Source organism: Coturnix japonica, chromosome 19 (assembly GCF_054131305.1).
Source record: "Coturnix japonica strain WE chromosome 19, WE-NBRP24, whole genome shotgun sequence".
NCBI classification, from domain to species: Eukaryota; Metazoa; Chordata; class Aves; order Galliformes; family Phasianidae; genus Coturnix; species Coturnix japonica.
Genome location: NC_140681.1, coordinates 1 through 17,768, shown reverse-complemented (window position 1 = coordinate 17,768; position 17,768 = coordinate 1). Strand labels below are relative to the sequence as shown.

General features: G+C 47.2%; 1 protein-coding gene across 1 annotated transcript; it reads right to left on the bottom strand.

Annotated features, from left to right (window-relative positions):
* Window positions 1–456: 456 nt before the first annotated feature.
* Window positions 457–17,270, bottom strand: LOC146757679 (charged multivesicular body protein 4b). Its single transcript, XM_085519429.1, has 5 exons — window positions 16,876–17,270; window positions 4,868–5,045; window positions 4,108–4,222; window positions 3,600–3,726; window positions 457–1,286 (listed from the first exon to the last, which is right to left on the bottom strand). Exons 1-5 carry the CDS (start codon window positions 17,069–17,071, stop codon window positions 1,219–1,221), a joined length of 684 nt encoding a protein of 227 aa, XP_085375555.1. The 5' UTR covers window positions 17,072–17,270; the 3' UTR covers window positions 457–1,218.
* Between the last annotated feature and the right edge of the window lie 498 nt (window positions 17,271–17,768).

The following is a 17,768-nucleotide window of genomic DNA, read 5'->3' as shown; positions in this document are numbered from 1 at the left end:
TGTCACTTCTGAGCTTCTACCTCATTACCCTTAACAGCAGGAGCAGCGCTGTGAGATTTCTTCTCTAACCTCAGCCTTCCTGCTCAGACACCGTGCTGCATTTGAGATGGTCAGCCATAACTTCTATAAAATACAAGGGCTTTGGTACATATTTTGTTAGCAGAGAGCACAGTAGATGTCATTTATATAACAAAAAACGATAAAACCAAGGCTCTGAGCTGTCCTTAAACCCGCTGCTTCTCTTATGAACCCAGCTTTCACTTCTCCTTAGCGTGGATTTTGATGCTGTGCTCCAGAAGATTATTAGAATGAGTGAACAGCTACAGGAGTCCTTTGGCTACTCTGCTCAGCTGAGACTCAAGGTTTATACAAGCAAATCAAAGCCAAATCATCAAAATTCAACTAGTTTTGAAGACTGCTTAAGCATCATAAAGAACTGATGACAGTAGTCACGGATGAAAATTAATCAAGATATTTAATACAGTGCAATCCATAGTAGTTTCTTAATTAAAATAACTGTGTGCACGTATCTGAATGGGTTATCAATTATCACAAAAAGCAATAAACATTGTAGTGCTATGTAGAAAAATGTACAACTGAAATTGAAATCTTCCCTACTTCCAAGATAGCATTTGTCAATTGCAGATCATTATCACCAATTAAAATGGGAATAGAGACTACGCTGTTGCGGTGACAGACACAAGGCTGGCCACACATCAGTCAAGGGATATAAATATAACTTGCAAAGAACTAAAAACCTAAAGTATTCCTGCACCTAAACACAATAAGAAGCCGGATGGTGGCTTAGGACTTTTCCTTTTTCTTTTTAAATGCCTTACAAGACTTCTAAACACACTTAAACTGACTTAAAAATCACAGAGTGCTTTTCAGCTCGTTTCAATTCAATATGGCCCAAACGTTTGAAGATGAAAATCCAGCAGTGGCGTTAGCACAGTCCAAAAGCTGAATGTTTAATTTTGCAAATACCTTATTTTTTTTTTTAACAGAAATTCAACCATAGAAACCGCAGGCAATTCCCTCTGCTCCCCACTCTTTCCTTTGCGCAGACCACGCTATGCAGAAAACAGCAACGCAGCTCCCACTGCTTCAGGTTAAAATGAAAGATAAAGACATTTTACTTATGCTTTCTCCTCAACACGATATATTTGCACCCAGAATAGGTAATCAAAGTCTTTTTCCAGCCGATTGCTGCTGTGGTTACATGTTTCCTGCCCAAGCTTCCAGCTCTTTCATGTCATCATCCTCTTCTTCCTCTTTCTTCTTGGCTGCAAGATATTAAAAGAAGATCCATGAGTTACAAATGGGAACCTTGGCAGAATCCTGCAGCCACCAACCAGTAAGGGAGACACCAGCTGGCTGAGGATGCTACCTTCTTCAACTAAACCAAATGGTACCTTCTGAAAATCCACCACGGGCTGCAATTTCTGAAGGTTAACACTGTAAATGAGGAAAATTAATAGGAAAAATGCAAATGCAAATGAAGGTATGTGTACACCCAGTGGTATCTGCTGGTTGCTGTAAGCACCACACCATACAGCAGGGACACCCTGAGCCTCCAGCTTGAGTACCTCCTAGCAGGATACAGTTTCTTACAGCAGCTTATCACCAGTATCACAGTCTCACAAATAAATTCCTCACTGCATCAGTAGATCCTCAAACTGCAACGATACACAGAGGGTAGCAGGTTTTGGTATGGCCTTCTGTCCAGCCCTTCTGTCTGTTATGCTCTTTGAGGGGCTGAGGAGCTAACAAACCAGGTGCTGCATCCCCTCTCTTGCCATGATCTGGCTGGGTGCAGATGTGAAGCAGCAGCCTGCACATGTTGCTCTGCAGTTGGTTTTGGTCCCTCCAGGGGGGCAAACAATGCTGTCTGTTCTAATACAGTAAATCTAATTTCTGGAATGAAAACCATTAACTCAGCAAAAGATTTTAACCCAGAAAATGCTACAGCAGCTTTGGAAAATACAGAAGGGGAAGGGGAAAAGATCCTCTTCAGACAGTGTTCAAGCTTCAAAATTGCCTTGTTTCTAAAAGGGGAAAAAAAAAGAGTCAAATAATTCATGTTCAGAATGGCTTGTGTCATCTTAATGACATATTCACATCAAAGGGAACGGAGTCAGCTTTAAGTCAAACTCAAAATCTACTGCTTGTACAAGTTTGGAATTCCTTTTTCTAAATTAAGCTTATCCAGTCTCAGCTAAACAGAAACAGCTTTTGCCTGAATTCCTCCAGCCATCAGTACAGCTGGTAGGTAACAAAAACCCTCCTCATGTAAACTGATTACTTCAAAATCCAGGCAGCTCCTCAGAACTGGAAAGGCAGGAAAACTCATGATCACTTTCTATTAAATGAATAAAAAGGAGGTAATGGAGTCAATCCCACCACAGCATGCACCTGAGCTGCCAGGTAAAGCAGTCCCACTGGAAGTCAGTAATGACCCAAAGTACTTTTAATCCTAATGCAATGCAAGAGGTACCTTTAGTTTCAGGTTGGTATGTTTTAATGACAACAAACTTCATGAAAACAGCTACACAGTAAAAAGTGCCCAGGTTTATCTAAAAACTGATTTTCCTGCTGTTGAGTCTGAATTTGGATTAAGGCACTGATTCAAGATGCTTTAACACAACTCCTGCTCTCTCATCAAGACCTGTCAGCCATTCTGCCTCACAAAACAGAACTAGAAACAAACACAAGATCAGTTACATCTAAAAGAAACAGCACACAAGAAGAAAACTTCACAACAAGCCACCTGAAGCAGAACCTTCTTGTTTGCCATTGAATGTTGCTTCCCAGGTCTTCAATTATCCCAGAAGCAGCAAGATAATTACAAATACACTGACAAGCAGTTGGGAATATTCCCACCCTCCAGCTTTTTGGACCTCTTTTCCCTCTAAGAAAGCACACGAGAGAGCTGCAAAGTCTACAACTTTCTTGGAATACCTTATAGCAAATTGAGCAAAACAGAGAGCAAAACTTCACATCCTGTTAATGCATGCCAAAGGTGTTCCAAATCAACTACATTTCTTGAGGAATCACTTCTAGTCCACAGAAGTAATTAGTGCTGTTTGAAAAACAGCTTTGACCTGTCTGTGCAAATGCTAACACTTCTTGGCCACTCTTCACGTTACATTATCATACCAGTTTTTGCTAGATATGTGTGCTGTAAAACTGGCATGACCACAAGTCTGCTTGAGTAGGTGCAAACCACAGACAAAGAAGACAACACTGGTCCCCAAGTAGGGGACTGAGGATAAACAAGTTAGGTTCTTCCGAAAGCCAGAAGAACAGGAATCAAAGTGAAATAAAACAAGGAAGTAGAGTTCAATGTGGGTATCTAAACCAGCCTGGAACTAATTCTAAGAGCCAATGAGCTCGAACTCAACTCCCTTTCCATTAGACCTGTAGGCTGTTGGTCAGGATGACTTCCTGGATCAGCAGCAGTCAGCAGGAGGCTGCTGCTGGCTTCCCCCTTCTGCATCTCCACTCTATCCTGAGCATCATTCCCAGCAAAGTTAAACTTTGGAAAGTGAAATGAAGGTGCACTGTAACAACCCAAGGTGTTTCTGATCCACACTTACCCGGCTTTGATGGTATTGATATTGAGGGCACATTTGGTAGTGGTACTGTTTCGGGACCACTTATTTCCAGCAAGTTTTTGTCTAATTCTTCTTGTTCTAGTTCCTCTAGTTCTGCCATGAGTTCATCCTAGTTTTATAAAGGGAGAAGAAAAAATAAGAACAAACTTTTAGATCATATTTACTATCAAGCAGGCTTAGCCAGCCATGTTATTGCAGAATAGCTTAAATGCAGAGATCAGCAGATAAAGAGCCTGAATCTTCATGTGAATTCCCATATTCCTCTCTTGGAGAAGACAGCAAAGATATGCAAGTCCAAATATTATCAGATCAGGTCATCCAGACCATCCTCAGCATAAAGTCAGGTTCATAGCTGTTGTATGCACTGGCAGAAATAGCATGTAACAAATTCCAGGAGAGATTTTCTATCCCACTGCTATTCCTAGAAACACATGATATGCAGATCTTGAGAGAAAGATTTCATTTAAACAGAAGAAAATTCAAAGCATACCTCATCAAATTCTTCCCCAAATCCTACTGGCTTCGAGATGGCTGTTGAAATCTCATCTGCCAGCTCTTGCTGCTCCGCAATGTCCTGCATTAATTCATCTACTTTATCAATATCCCTATAAAACAAAGGAAAGAGGAGGTCACTATCCCCTTACACCTCATTCCCCACTGTCAGTAAAGTTATGCATGATTTCTTGTTTCACTTCCCAAAAGCTGAGCTCACAGCAGTTACATACAGAGGCCTCATCTGGAAAGGTCCTGGCTTGTATTTTTGATATTAATAATCATTTGCTCTGTTTCCTGTTCCAGCATTATTACATTACATCTACAATATTTGCTTTTGGAAGAAGTACAACATTCCCATAGTGCTTTAATTATTGCTACATACAAAAAGTCCACGGCAAAAAAAGAAGCTTAACCCCCCCCTTGAGGCTGGAAACGTGCTGTGTACAGGTAGATCCATAGGTGGGTATGCCCTCATATGTGCTTTAAACCCCAGTGGTGGCAACCTTCTGCTGGGCAAATACTGTATGTGCCACGAGTGGCTTCATGGTGTGTGAAACAATGCCAAACTGATGCTTCATATCTTGGTCAATATCCACATATACTTAATGTTTTACTTGTATTAAAGTTATAGACTTTTTAAAAGAAGATTTTACTGCATTGGCTCTGTTACTTGTTATAAAATATGTGGTATTCAGCATATCAAACAAATGCCAAACTAAGGGTCCTACAGAAGGAGACGGAGCGGAATAACTTACATGTTGTCATGGGCAGCTTTCATAGCTTTAGCAGCAAAACCCATATTCTTAAGCACTTCAGTGTTGGTGTTGGCATTCTCCAGGGCTTCCCTCTGAAATTCGATCGTGGACAACGTGCCATCTATCTGTGCAAGCTGCTTCTCATATCTCTTCTTACGCTTAAGGGCCTGAAGAGCAGCTGAGCAAAGGAAAGAAAAGAAGGATTTGTGAGATCTGTGTTGCAGCCAGACACTGTTTTGTACTAAATGCTACTCGGTACACAGCAACACTCAGCACACTGTATTGTTTGTCTTATGGTTGCCTACTTGCTTAAAGCACTGGCCATCTGCAGCTGCCAGAAGGATGTAGGTCGAGATGAGACTGAAGGACTGGCAGCTCAGCCAGCTGTAACAAGCCACAGCACAGAGACCTGGCTGCAGCAAACAGCACGCTTCAATACACAATCTGATGCACTCAGAAACATCTTTGTTCCCCCCAGTACATCCCAGCATGGTTGCTGGTGCAGTGACCGTCAGTTGAGGTTACAGTGCTGCTGTGCAGCTGCTGGTAGTAGAAACTCAGTCAAATAGGAAGCAAGACAAAGCTCTCTTTGCTTTGCTGCTGGATGCTGTGATGTACATATCTATAAACAAACGTTGTGTGCGTTTCATGTCACTCCTGCTACAAGGAGTTACAGCCCACATTGCAGCCTGGTGCATGCTCCCTTCTGAAATACAGTGCACACAAGCTGGATTTACCAGTAATCCTGCCTGTAAGTAGGTAAAGGTTCAGTAGGAGCAGCACCATGGGCAAAGTGTTACCAAGCACAGAGCACCACTGTCTGATGAGCAACAACCAAGTGCAACATCAAGTGAAGCATACAACTACAACTTCCTCCATGGCACTTCTGCTTCTGACACAGTCTTCTTGTTCACCGTGTGACAGGCTTGGACACATAATATGTCCATCTTGTTTAAATGTTCCCTGGGTCTCCACACAGACCGGCTCTGAAAGAGTGGTCAGGCACTGGAATGGGCTGCCCAGGGAGGTGGTGGAGTCACCGACCCTGGAGGTGTTCAAGGAACGTTTGGACGTTGTGTTGAGGGATATGGGTTAGTGAGAGCTACTGGTGATGGGTGGATGGTTGGACTGGATGATCTTGTCGGTCTTTTTCAACCTTGATGATTCTGTGATCTCAGCTCCAGAATGAGGATTAAGCCTGCAGGCAAAGCTGGCAGACATCTCGTGTATTGTCAGGTGCCATCTTGAGAAGCCTTCAGTATAACACCCCAGCATCTTCAAGAGGAACTCATCCCTTCAGTCCTTTAAGTGGCCATAAATATGCTCTGATTAATTTCCAATTCCTGCAATGTACTGGAATAGCAACACTGAACAGAGAACCACTTTGTGCAGCTATGGCTGAAGTTGCCAAACACCCTGCAAGGACCAAGGGCTGATGGAGCAGATGCGACCAGATTGACAAACAAAGGTCACCCCAACTGCTCCAACACAAGCCCAGTGCCAAACCCAAGGCACTTCAATGCACCCCACCCCAATGATGGGTAAATCCCCCACTATTCTGGGCCCAATCTCACAGCTGCTTTCATTTGGCACAAGCAGGAACAGGACTGAGTTCTCATGTCACACAAAGGCCTGCACGTGCTCTCCAGAATGGGACACAAAACAGATATTGGGTTGAACATTCCAGCTTGATACGAAGCACAGAGTGAAAAGCAAAGCACTTCTGGTACATTCAGTCTGGTTAACTTTGCACTCATTGTTTAATTAAGTTATCATACAAAGAAAAAGCTGTCAGTACCATTGAAACACTGGCAGATGCTGGGAAGCATCAAGTAGAATTCACGCTCAGGTTGGAAAAGACTTTAAAGATCATCGAGTCCAACCACTAACTGACCATCCTAGCAATGAAACATCCTTTATTGAGTGTTTTGTGCATCAAGGAGAATAATAGCACAATGAGAGACCTTATAACCATTACACAAACCCAAGTACAACAATTTATGTACAGCTCCCCACTGTAGCTTTCCCTAAAGACAGGGAAACACCTACATTTCCTTCTTGTGCACTTTCATAGCAAGCAGCTCATGCAACACTGCAAGCATCGCTGTGTAAGGGCATGTGTGATCAGGAGCAGCCAAAAAGTGTCAGCAGACACTTCTGCTTCCCTCTCTGCAGTCAGGGCAATGCAAGGACAAAGCTTCCCAGGATCTGAGTGCCCATCTGCACCCAGCTGATGAGCAGGGGGTGGAAATGCCCACGTTTCAGCTGCCTGAAAGGAGCACAGAGCAACAAGAGATGCAGGGCATGCACAGCGCTTCTGTGCCTGGGCACGTTAGGATGGATATCCAGCACAGAGCAATGAGCATCAAATTAATATGTGGGCTTCTGCAATGAAGAAAACCTTTCAGAACAGACTGGTCTGCAACTAAAAAGCACTAAGGAACAGACAACAAAGTACTTTGTGTCTCGACTGAGACAATCACAATCTCTTGCAATCTATTCCCATCCTTGTCCCCTTGTTAACTTAGGTCACATTTGTGTCCAAGCTTGTCACAGTTCAGTTGGTTCCCATCTCCCTCCTAGGGCTGATTTCTCCCTTCTCAGGTTTCAGGAAGAACACAGCACTCCCAACACCCCCAGCACGGAGTTCTGAAGGAAATTCAAGAGTAAGGGCAGCCCTGGGGCTGGCAGGAGAGCTGCACAGCCTTACAGAGCAGCCCACACATCGGGAGAGCCTCCAAACCCCACTGGAAACACACCAGGAACAGCTTTTGCCATTGCAAACAGTGGGCTGCAAACGTACACGTTGCTGTCACGCTTCACAGGGTGGTGGTACCTGATGGGAGTGCAGATATCAGGGCACAGCTCTGAGCTGGCACTGTTGCCCCTTTGCTCTCCTACTCAAGCTTTGATTTCTGAAGACAGATGAGTGGTTCTCCTGCCTTTACCTTGCAAAGCAGCCTTTACCACCTGCATAAACACCCCCTGAAATCCTCCGTACTGCCTGAGATACACATTTTTATCACGTTTTCAATGAAGTCAGAGCAATGAAAGCTTATTCCAAAAGGAACTGCATTAAATCTTTTCTATCCACAAAATCAGTTTCCAGACCTTGAAATAAATCTGAAGGAGAGGCAGTTGGCCATGGATGCATCTTCCAACATTGCAGTATTTCACGCGTGTGCAAGGAACGCACGTGTCCCTGAAGTCCAAGCATACCACAGCCCATCTCTGTTCCTCCTAAGGACAGCTATTGCCTCTAGCAGTCATGGTATAGGAGGGCTCTGGGCTGGCACCTCTAATTACACCTTTAGTTCTTCCAAGGTAGCAGTGACATCAGCAGGTGCTGTAATTTCACACCTTTAATGGCCATGAAACTGCTCCTGCAGGACCCACCAGCACTGATACTGCTCTGAGCATTGCCCCCAGTCAGGCTCACTGCACTCCCCAGCTGCAGCCTGCTGCCAGACACTATGGTAGCACATTTTGCTGTCAGGAGCTGACAATTTCCTTACCTTAGAATAAATAAAGTATAAATAAAAAGCTGGGTAAGGTTACAGGATCACTGGAGCAGCATCTTACAGCAGCTTCTATGAAGTGCTCAATATATTCAGAAAGAAATAAGGACTGAGAGTCATTCCCTTCACTTTGTGTGCTGTGTATTTCTTTGGAGAATACATACCTTTGCACTGAGCAAGGGTTAGCACTGGGTATTTCTTTACCTAAAAGCAGCAGGGCTTTGGGTGTGTTAACTTTCATTAAACACCACCAGCCCTATAGCAAATTACTGCTGCTGGACAAGCAGTTCAGCAATCCTACTGAACTAATACTTTTAAATAGCAAGAGTAGGAAAGTATAGATTGATGTGCAGAGAAAACAAAGAACTCGAGACACTTTTCCACCTACGTGCAACCACAGGCTGTGCTAGCAAAAACACATCCGTGCATGGGGAAGGCAGGCAGACCGGTTCCTTCAGCAGAGGGAAAGCATTTGGGAGCTGTGCTGAAATTAAGCCGTGCTTTCACAGGGGTAGCTGTGAGCCCAGGAACTCCTCTCACAGATGCACATGAAATGCCTGCTCACTGCCACTGGAAGAAATAGAGACCACAGCCTGACATTGGGTCACCATCCCACACGTTGCATTGCACACCTGACTGGGAACAGGAGATACATCATTATTTTTGCTGCTTCTGAAAATGTGATTCCATTTTCCTGGCACCTGCCTCAGCAGAAAACGTAATCACCACCGACACCCCTGCTGTCCTTGAAATGAGATAAACTAGAGGCACTACTCAGCATAAGAAGCAATTTGCTCCTTGCTTTGCAGCTGTTGAGAATGAACAAACTGCCTGCAGTATTCCCAGAGAACTCAAGAAGTTCAAGCAAAACCCCCAGTGCTACAGACAAAAAGGCAGGTGTAAATCCAATAGAGACAGATCCTGCCACAGTCTTACAAAATTCTTCCCTACCTCTGAGTTTAAGCTTGAATAAATACATCTGTGCTGAAGTTTGTTAGCCCAGAAAGCTACTGCCCAGCTGAATGCCCTCCTTGGTTCAAACTTAACCCAGCAGCAAGGCATCAAGTGCACCCTGAATCTGCAAACCTGCTGCATGTACCTGGGGAGAGCCCAGAGGTCAGATCTCTCCATTTCCAAAACCTTTTGGGGTACTTCCAGAACCAGATGTTACAGCTGCAATGCACCCTCACCTTGCACGCTTCTGCCTGGAGATTGTCGTGGTGCTTCCTGCCCTTCACAGGGCTTGCCCAGCATGCCAGCAATGAAAGAGGAGGGACATGAAGGTTTTGGGCAATGCTGCCAAGCAGACCTTGCACAAGGGATTGCAGAGGAAGAAATAAGCACGCTCAGTGAGCCAGTACACAAGGCTATTGCTAACTGGCTGCCCATTCATTTCTGAGCTGCCTTCAGCTGAGGTGACTGCACAGCACCAAGTATCAGAGGTCCAAGAAGACAGCCAGGATTTTAAGCTTTGTGGTGTGATAGTGGATGGGAGAAGGAGGCAATGAAACATGGATAAATATAAATTCACACTGCCTCCATGGCTAACAGAGGGCAAAGCAGCATGACTGCTTTTCCTATGAAGGCCACCCCCTAAGACCTGTGATGTCTGGCAGATACACCCAGGCCTATAAATTACTTTATGCTGGAGGTCTGCAGCCATTATCACATGTTAGTCCCTGGTAATGGAGTGAACATCTCCCACAGTTCACAAAGCTGCCAGCAGCCTCAGTCCCTCTTTTTTGCAGGAGCATTTGACACAATTAGTGCCTGGAGCTCAGCCTTTTCTCCCCATTCATCCTCCTGTGCCTGTCTGCTAAGCATTAGCAGAGCTCCCAAACCCTCTCCTCAAAAGGCAGGCAGCTTTTTTCAGCTTTTTCCAGCTTACAGATTAAGTGCCTGTTTAAAACTACTTGAACAAAGCATCTAAATCCAGGCAGAGAATAGAAGGTTTCTGTCCTCTCTGTATTTAAAACAAGATTACAACTTCCTTCTGAAGAAAGTACTGCAAGAACATTTAGTCCATTCTGCTGGAGATTAAACTAAACAATAAGGACTCCTGGTTTACAAACCTACAACTGAGCAAGGGGGAAAGAATAATAAAGGACAAAGCATCTCTGTGTGACAGCAATGCATGTTCTGAGCCGTATGACTCCCACACAGCATGGCCTGCAGCACATCACCCAGCAGCACTGCTCTGTGCCATCAGCACACACCTGGCTGCATGGCACTGCTGTCCCCATGTCCCAGCAGCAGGCAGCCCCACCTCCACCACGCTTCCTTATTGCCTGTGAGTCACCAGCACCGAAAGTGCATTTCCAAAGGTCAGAACCCATGATTGCAGTGTCATATGCTCCTGAGACGGTGCCTAACGTGCTCAGGTTTGGCATTACAGACTGAAACACACCATGCTCAGACCTGGCAGCGAGTCACCTCCTCCTCTCTGCAGAACGTGATTCCCTTGCCCCTTAACGCCAAGACAACACTCCTCTGGTCAACAAACCCACTAAGATAAGCTCCTGGACAGTTTTGTCTTCTTTCCCCTTAAGGCCACTGGATTAAGTTATTCTCCCCCACCCTTTCAGCCTGCTACAAAAATGCTGCTGTTAATCATCTGCACCTTTTTCACATCCCAGTGAGATATTTTATCCATCCAACAATGGACCCATCAAATCCAGGTTTTTCCACCTTGGAGAGAAGGATGTTGTTTGGGACCGTGTCTTCACCTTACTGAAGACCAAACAGATGACATCAGAGGCTCTTCCCTCAACCACTGACAGTTATCACAAAAAGCGATAACACTGGTCAGGCAGGACCTGCTCTTGCTGCAGCCATGCTCCTTCACTCCCATGTACATTAACACAGCTTCCAGGAGGGTCTGCTCCACGATCCTCCCCAGCACAGAGTTGAGGCTGACAGGTCACTTGTTCCTTGGGTCATTATTTCTCCCCTTCTTAAAAACAAGCACAACATCACCTTTTTTTTCCAGTCACCAAGTCCAGTTCCATCTAGACCCTGGCCTTTTTGACCCCATCTCTACACAGACTAGCAATATCCCCATACTTCTCCAGGTTATCTGTTCCTACTTCCACTGCCTGTTGATTTTCCTCTCGCTCTCCAGTTCAACCAGCAGGTCCCAGTTCAGCCATGCCAGCCTCCTGCCTTCCTTTTCTGACTTCTTACACCTGGGGATGGAGAACTCTTGTGCTTCCCTAAAGATCTGCCAGCTCTGGTCTGCTGTCGCATCCATGAGGACAGGTTCCAAGGGGATTTTAATGACTAGATCACTCAAGAGGTGGAAGTTGGCTTTCCTAAAGTTTCTCCAGGCAGAAAGGTTTTCCATTTGTATAATGAAGTATTTTCTCCTTACAGCTAATCTAAACCTCCCCTCCCTTAGTTCAAAGCCACTACTCCTTGTCCAATCCCTACATCCTCTGATAAAGGATCCTCTCCATCTTTCCTACATGGCCCCTCTAGGTACTTGAAGGCCACTTTAAGGTCTCCCCAGAGCTTCTCTTCCAAACTATGGCAATGGGTCACTGCAGGAACACAGACTGATGCAAAAACCCAGCAGGAAGGCAGCAGCAGCCATGAAATTGGGTTCTGATTTCAGCCCTTGTCTGCTGCACACAGGAATAAATATACAAGTCCCAGCATGAGCAACCCTGTTTATTTGGACAACACCAACCCAAAATGCTACAGCCGACTGCCAGCCAGCTGAGAGTTAAAAGGCAACAACTGTCGGTATAATTAGGCCATACTTATATGAGCATCTATAAACAGAGCACTGGAAAGGTTTCATTTAAATGATGAACATGCAGGAAGCTGCAGCAGACTCCTCCCAACTGGATTTCCATGTATAAGGGTGTAATGGGCAGAACCACCATTGCCTCTGTCCCAGCCAGGCACAGAACTTCACCTGTGGGAACCTCCTCCTGCCTGACACATAGGTTAATGTGGGTGCTTCACTTCCCACTAGGAAGGTCACAGCACCCCAGGTTCATCATGTGGGACTCATGAATGGCAAAGAGAACTACCTAGGCAAGCAAAAACCCTTGTCCCAACCAGCATCAGGGCTACAGATGTCCTGCTCACCAATGAAGCACAGCCGTGTCCTTCACTATTACTTTATGCCTGAAAGCACTGCAGTTTCTCTAGAAGAAACAGCGATCCCTCTTGCTTCCAAGGTCCTGCTGAAGTCAAGAACATCACAGTGCCCTTTAAGCTGGGAAGCATCACAGACACACCACGTGTCTTCCTGTAGAGGGCTGCTGTAGTTACATCAGAGCAAGTTCCACATCCTGCAGCCCAATGCAAAAACATAGCTGGCATTCCAGCAGCAGGGAGATTCCCCTGACCAGCAAGTGCTGCTGGAGGGGAACCAGTTGGAGAGGGGCACACGGGTGGCTGAAGGGCCAGCAGGGCTTGGCAAGGAGACCTGAAGGAAGCAAGCACGAAGCCCAGGAACACAGCTCCAAATGCATTCTGCCAGCTAGAAACAAGCAGGCAGTTTGCTGAACAGTCCAAGGATCTAAAGGAGGTTTAAACCAAATCAGCACTTTGCATGACCTGCAAATTGCAGTCGTGAACAGCACAGAGCCCTTACACAGGCTTTAGCAACTAGGGTTGAGGCTTCATTGGGTACTGGAGTCCAACATCTAATGCAAGGGGATAGAAAAAGCAATTAAAACAAGCCGGGTGGCTGCAGACATACCAGGTGTGCTCTCTGACAGAGCATGAAGCAGAAAAGGAACACGGGACGGATGTATTGCAGCCAAATGCAGTTACCAAAACACACCTGGCAGAACTACAGGCTTTTGGCTTCCATTTGTGGAGCTTGTTGAAGTTATTTAAAAGCTATTAGTGAGTACACCCCAACTGTTGTACACAACAGCAACCTGACTCAAAAAGCCTCTGTTCAATGTAGAACTGTGAACTAAAAGCTTCCTCTTGCTTCTAAGCACCTATTTAAAAAGAGTAATTAGCACCACTTTTCAGAGCCAGGTGTTTTGGCATTCAACTCATTAATCTCAAAGCAAGACAAAGGATTCTGCCTGCACTTGGCTTCCATCAGTGCTCACCCTGGCGCTGGGGCTGCAGGTAAGCACCTGGAAGGGGAGGATGCATTTTAACACAGCCTGAGACTGAAAGCAGGGGCACAGCAGGCTGCGATGTGACAAGGGCTGGGTAGGGTTTGCTACAGGGCTGTTGCTATCTCTATATCAGCATCTGATGATTTCTGAAAACAAAACCAGGTTTGCATTAAGTGGTTCTAGATGCAGACGTCACTAATCTCAAACCTCAACAACAAACTGCCACAAACCTCAAGCAGAGCCTTAAAAAAAAAATGTATCTGCACACAGTGTTTAAGTCAGACAGGATCATGGGGCTCTCCAGCCTCTGCCCATACCCAGGTCTCAGGGTGCAGCTTTCTTTTACTTGAATTCCAGACAACCACAATATTTCAAACCAATTGAATATCTACATAAAGGAACCCATGCCATCATGCAGCCATGCTTCCATTTTGTAATTCACAATCAGCTGCTCCCCCTTTCTGGGAGGCCCCACAGACTGCAGCACAATGCCCACCAACCACCAGCAGGCCCCACTGCCCTCCTCCTGCCAGCTCCAGCACTCCTGTGGGCAAGAGAAAATTGCTTTTATATCTCTTTTAAGGGTTGGCTTTTGGCTGAAACACCACCCAACCCAACCCACACAGCACCCAACTAATGCCAACATCAGCACAAAGGAGCCCCGGACCCTTGGGGCAACCTTTGGGGACAGCACATAGAGGAGGGTGGCACGGTTTGTGTTCCTGCTCTACCTGGCAGCACCAAGACCTGCCAATAGACAGAGGTGGGCAGAAAACCTGGACTTCTGGCTCCAGCTTACACCCAGCTTGTGTGTTTACTTTCCTATTTCTGGTGTGGGGTGGAAAATAGGAGTGTCCTCTTTCCAGGAAAAGCCTGAATTACACAGCAGGAATTTAGCTGCGCTCTTCAATCCATTTTGCACTCAGTCACCAGTGCCAAAAAAAAACCCCAACAAAACAGTCATTTGTTCTTTTACTGTGATGGAAAAAAACTTCCACCTTAGAGAGAAAGAAAACACTGCCTAATAGAAATCAGAGCAGATAGGAAATCCATAGAACAGCCATCTCCTGCACGTTAGACTCATATTTGCTTACTGCTCGTTCCACTGTTTCTCATAGGCAGGAACATAACGGCACTGAGTTATTCTGCACCCAAGTGGGTTGAGCACAGGTTTCCCATCCTGCTGGAATGTTCACGTTGAAATGTAACTAGAAGAGACAACAAACAGATTCTGAAGTGTTACACCAAAGAGATCAGGGATCCAGAACTCACTGCTTTCATTTACAGATGCTGCTTCCCTGTAAATGCAGACCACAAGAAAAGGAGTTGAACTGGAAAAGCAGTGATTAAAATCACCCTGAGCCATCCCGAAACCAAACACTGAGTGCCAGAACTTCACATCCCTTGGACAGAGTCAGCAGTTTGCTTTGTTCTGGGATGCTGGGGTGTCTGACCCAACTACTGCGCTCACAGCTGCACTTCTTGTGTTCAAGGGGAAGTGGATTTAAGTTGAAAGAGGGAAGATTTAGGTTGGATGTTAGGGGGGAAGTTCTTTACTAGGAGAGTGGTTAGGCCCTGGAACAGGCTGCCCAGGGAGGTTGTGGATGCCCCGTCCTTGGAGGTGTTCAAGGCCAGGTTGGACGGGGCCCTGGGCAACCTGATCTAGTAAAGGTGTATGTTTGGTGGCCCTGCCAGGCAGGGGGGCTGGAACTACATGATCCTTGAGGTCCCTTCCAACCCGGGTCATTCTGTGATTCATGCAGGACTGACTTTCAGCACAGATTTCTATCTCGTAAGGTATCCAAACCACACCGTGCTACTGCTAATTTGATTCGCTGTGTGAATTAGGTCCCTCACTCATAAGCAACAGACAAGGTGTAAACAGACTGACTGTTTAAAGGAGATAAAACACAAGCACAGCCCAACGTCCTCCCAGCACAGTGCTCACTAGTACCATCCCATCTCTTTGGTACCATCCAATGAGCACATTGGAGCTGTAAGCTCTGCTCTCCCCATCTTGCTGCAGGATGGCTGAGCTGCCCAGTGCTTCCTTCTCCACCTCCCAGGAGCTGCTGGGTACTGCAGCCTAATGACAGCTGGCAAAGTGAAAGCAAAAACTGCTGCTTGTTAAAACACCAATACTGAAGCCCTTAAGGCCTGCTCAGTGAGTGCTGAACTGCTACAGCTACGCAGCCAGATCAAAACATTTCAGCATAGTGTGAAAGCCCACCACGTCATGCGACAGGGCAGACTGGAGGGTGCTTACACCACCTACTCACTCATTTTAACTTCCCCAAGCAGTTGTCTGGCTGCACAGCCTACATATCCAACCTGCAGACGACAGGAAGTACTCACAGAAGTTCATAAGCTGTTAAAACCCACCACACACTTGGTACGTGCCCAAGAATCACAAGTAAGTGAACTTAAGAAGTGAATTCATTAATAAGTGTGCTGTCAATTGGTTTCACTTCCTATATTTCAACTGTATCAAAAAATAATCAAAATGGGTTTTGTTTGCCACCACAACTCCGCCCCCAGCCTTTCTCAATTTCACAGCTCCTTAATCAGGATCCTGTTACGCTCAAGACCTCGATGTGCTTGACCCAGAATCCTGCAGTCAATGGGCAGCTTGGCCTTCCCTGGGCATTCAGCATCTGCAGCACGGACAGAGCTGAGGAGCAGGTGAGCTGCAGTGTGGCAGGGTAAGGAGCTCAGCAAGCAATGGGACATAGAGAACAACACAAGTTACATGGGATCACTGAAAGAGGATGCACGTTTTAGTTCTTTCCAGCTCACTACCAAAAATACCACAAGAAACTCTGTCATATTACATCTATTGCAATAAATTGGATGGAGAAACTGATGGTGAAGTTCACAGAACTCCTCAGAAGGACCAACCCTGGGAATAGAAAGGCCAGAGCCAGCCCTGCTCCACTGTGCCACCACCGAGAAGCCCTGGAGCTACAAAGGAGACCCGACTGCTGACTGAACAACAGGAAGGAGCTGCAGGAAGAACCTGTTGGGTGGCCAGGCTGGAAGTCCAGCTCTGCACTGAGCCGGCATCACATCACATCACATCACTGCTGCCTTCCATCCTCCTGCTCTGACACCGCCCAGAAGGGCAACGTCAACACGGAAACCCCAACCAGCCACCCGGAACGCGGTGCAACAGCCCAGGAGCCCGTGGGCACACAGACACACACAACAGAACTATGAAGGCTGGAAAAGACCTCTATGATCAGCAACCCCTCGGAACACACCGACCCTCAGCTCCACATCCCCACGGTTCTCCATGGGCAGCTGTGTCACTGTGTTACAGCTCTCCCTGCTAAGTTTCCTAATGCGATGCAGGCTGAGAGCTGAGGCCCCACCACCCCTCGCAGCCCCGGTTCCTCACCGCGCTTGTTCTTGGTGCCGTGTTTGCGGGCGGCCGCCAGCTCCTGCTCGATCTTCTTCTCCAAGAACTCCTGCTTCTTGCTCAGCATCTCCTCCGTGTCCCTCAGTCTCTGAATGGCCTCCTGAGGTGACGGGCCCTTCCCGGCCCCCTTCCCTCCGGCCCCGGCCCCGAACAGCTTCCCCAGTAGCCCCGACATGGCTGCGCTGTGCCGGGCCGCGCTACCAGGCGATGGCGGCGCTCCCTCCCTTCACTTCTCTCCCGTCACTTCGTGCCCCTCTCGGATCTCCCGTGGTGCAGCCCGGCCTCCTGTCCGCCCGCACAGCCCCACAACGCCCGCACCGACCCGCTCCGCCGACACCGGCCGCTCGCTCAGGCTCGGGCCCACACCCCGCCCCACCGCGGCCAACCCTACGCCGCATACAACCCCCAGCATGCACCGCGGCGCAGCGCCGCTCCGACCAAGCACGGTCTCACGAGAGGCATGCTGGGAAATGTAGTGCGGCGCGCGGAGAACGGCGGGAAGGGGCGGGGAGCGGCGGGCGGCCGGGAGGAACCCGGAAGTGGCGTCGTGTGGTGAGTGACGTTAGTGCGCGGTGACGTCAGCGGATGAGCGGTCGCCATGGCGACGGCGCGGGGCCTGGGACGAGGAAGAGGAGGAGTTGTAGGCCGCGGGTATTTCCCTGTGCTGGGAGAGATGGAGCCGGGCTGAGCGCGGCTTAAGGCCTGATGGACGGCAGTGCAGGATTGTTCAAAGCACAGAGCCCAGTCCAGGCATGGACACAGGCTGACTGCCATGCAGTGAGCACAGCACTGCCTCCTGTGCAGCCTAAATACAGAACAGCACCACACATCGTTCACACAGAATCACAGAATGAGCCGGGTTGGAAGGGACC

Bases quoted from the DNA above. Each gene is read 5' to 3' on its own strand.
- LOC146757679 (XM_085519429.1), bottom strand. From the start codon at position 17,071: ATGTCGGGGCTACTGGGGAAGCTGTTCGGGGCCGGGGCCGGAGGGAAG. The intron at 4,223-4,867 runs GTAAGTTATTCC...TTTGTTTTATAG, and splicing joins AAAGCTGCCCATGACAACAT to GGATATTGATAAAGTAGATG. The intron at 3,727-4,107 runs GTATGCTTTGAA...TTATAAAACTAG, and splicing joins TTGGGGAAGAATTTGATGAG to GATGAACTCATGGCAGAACT.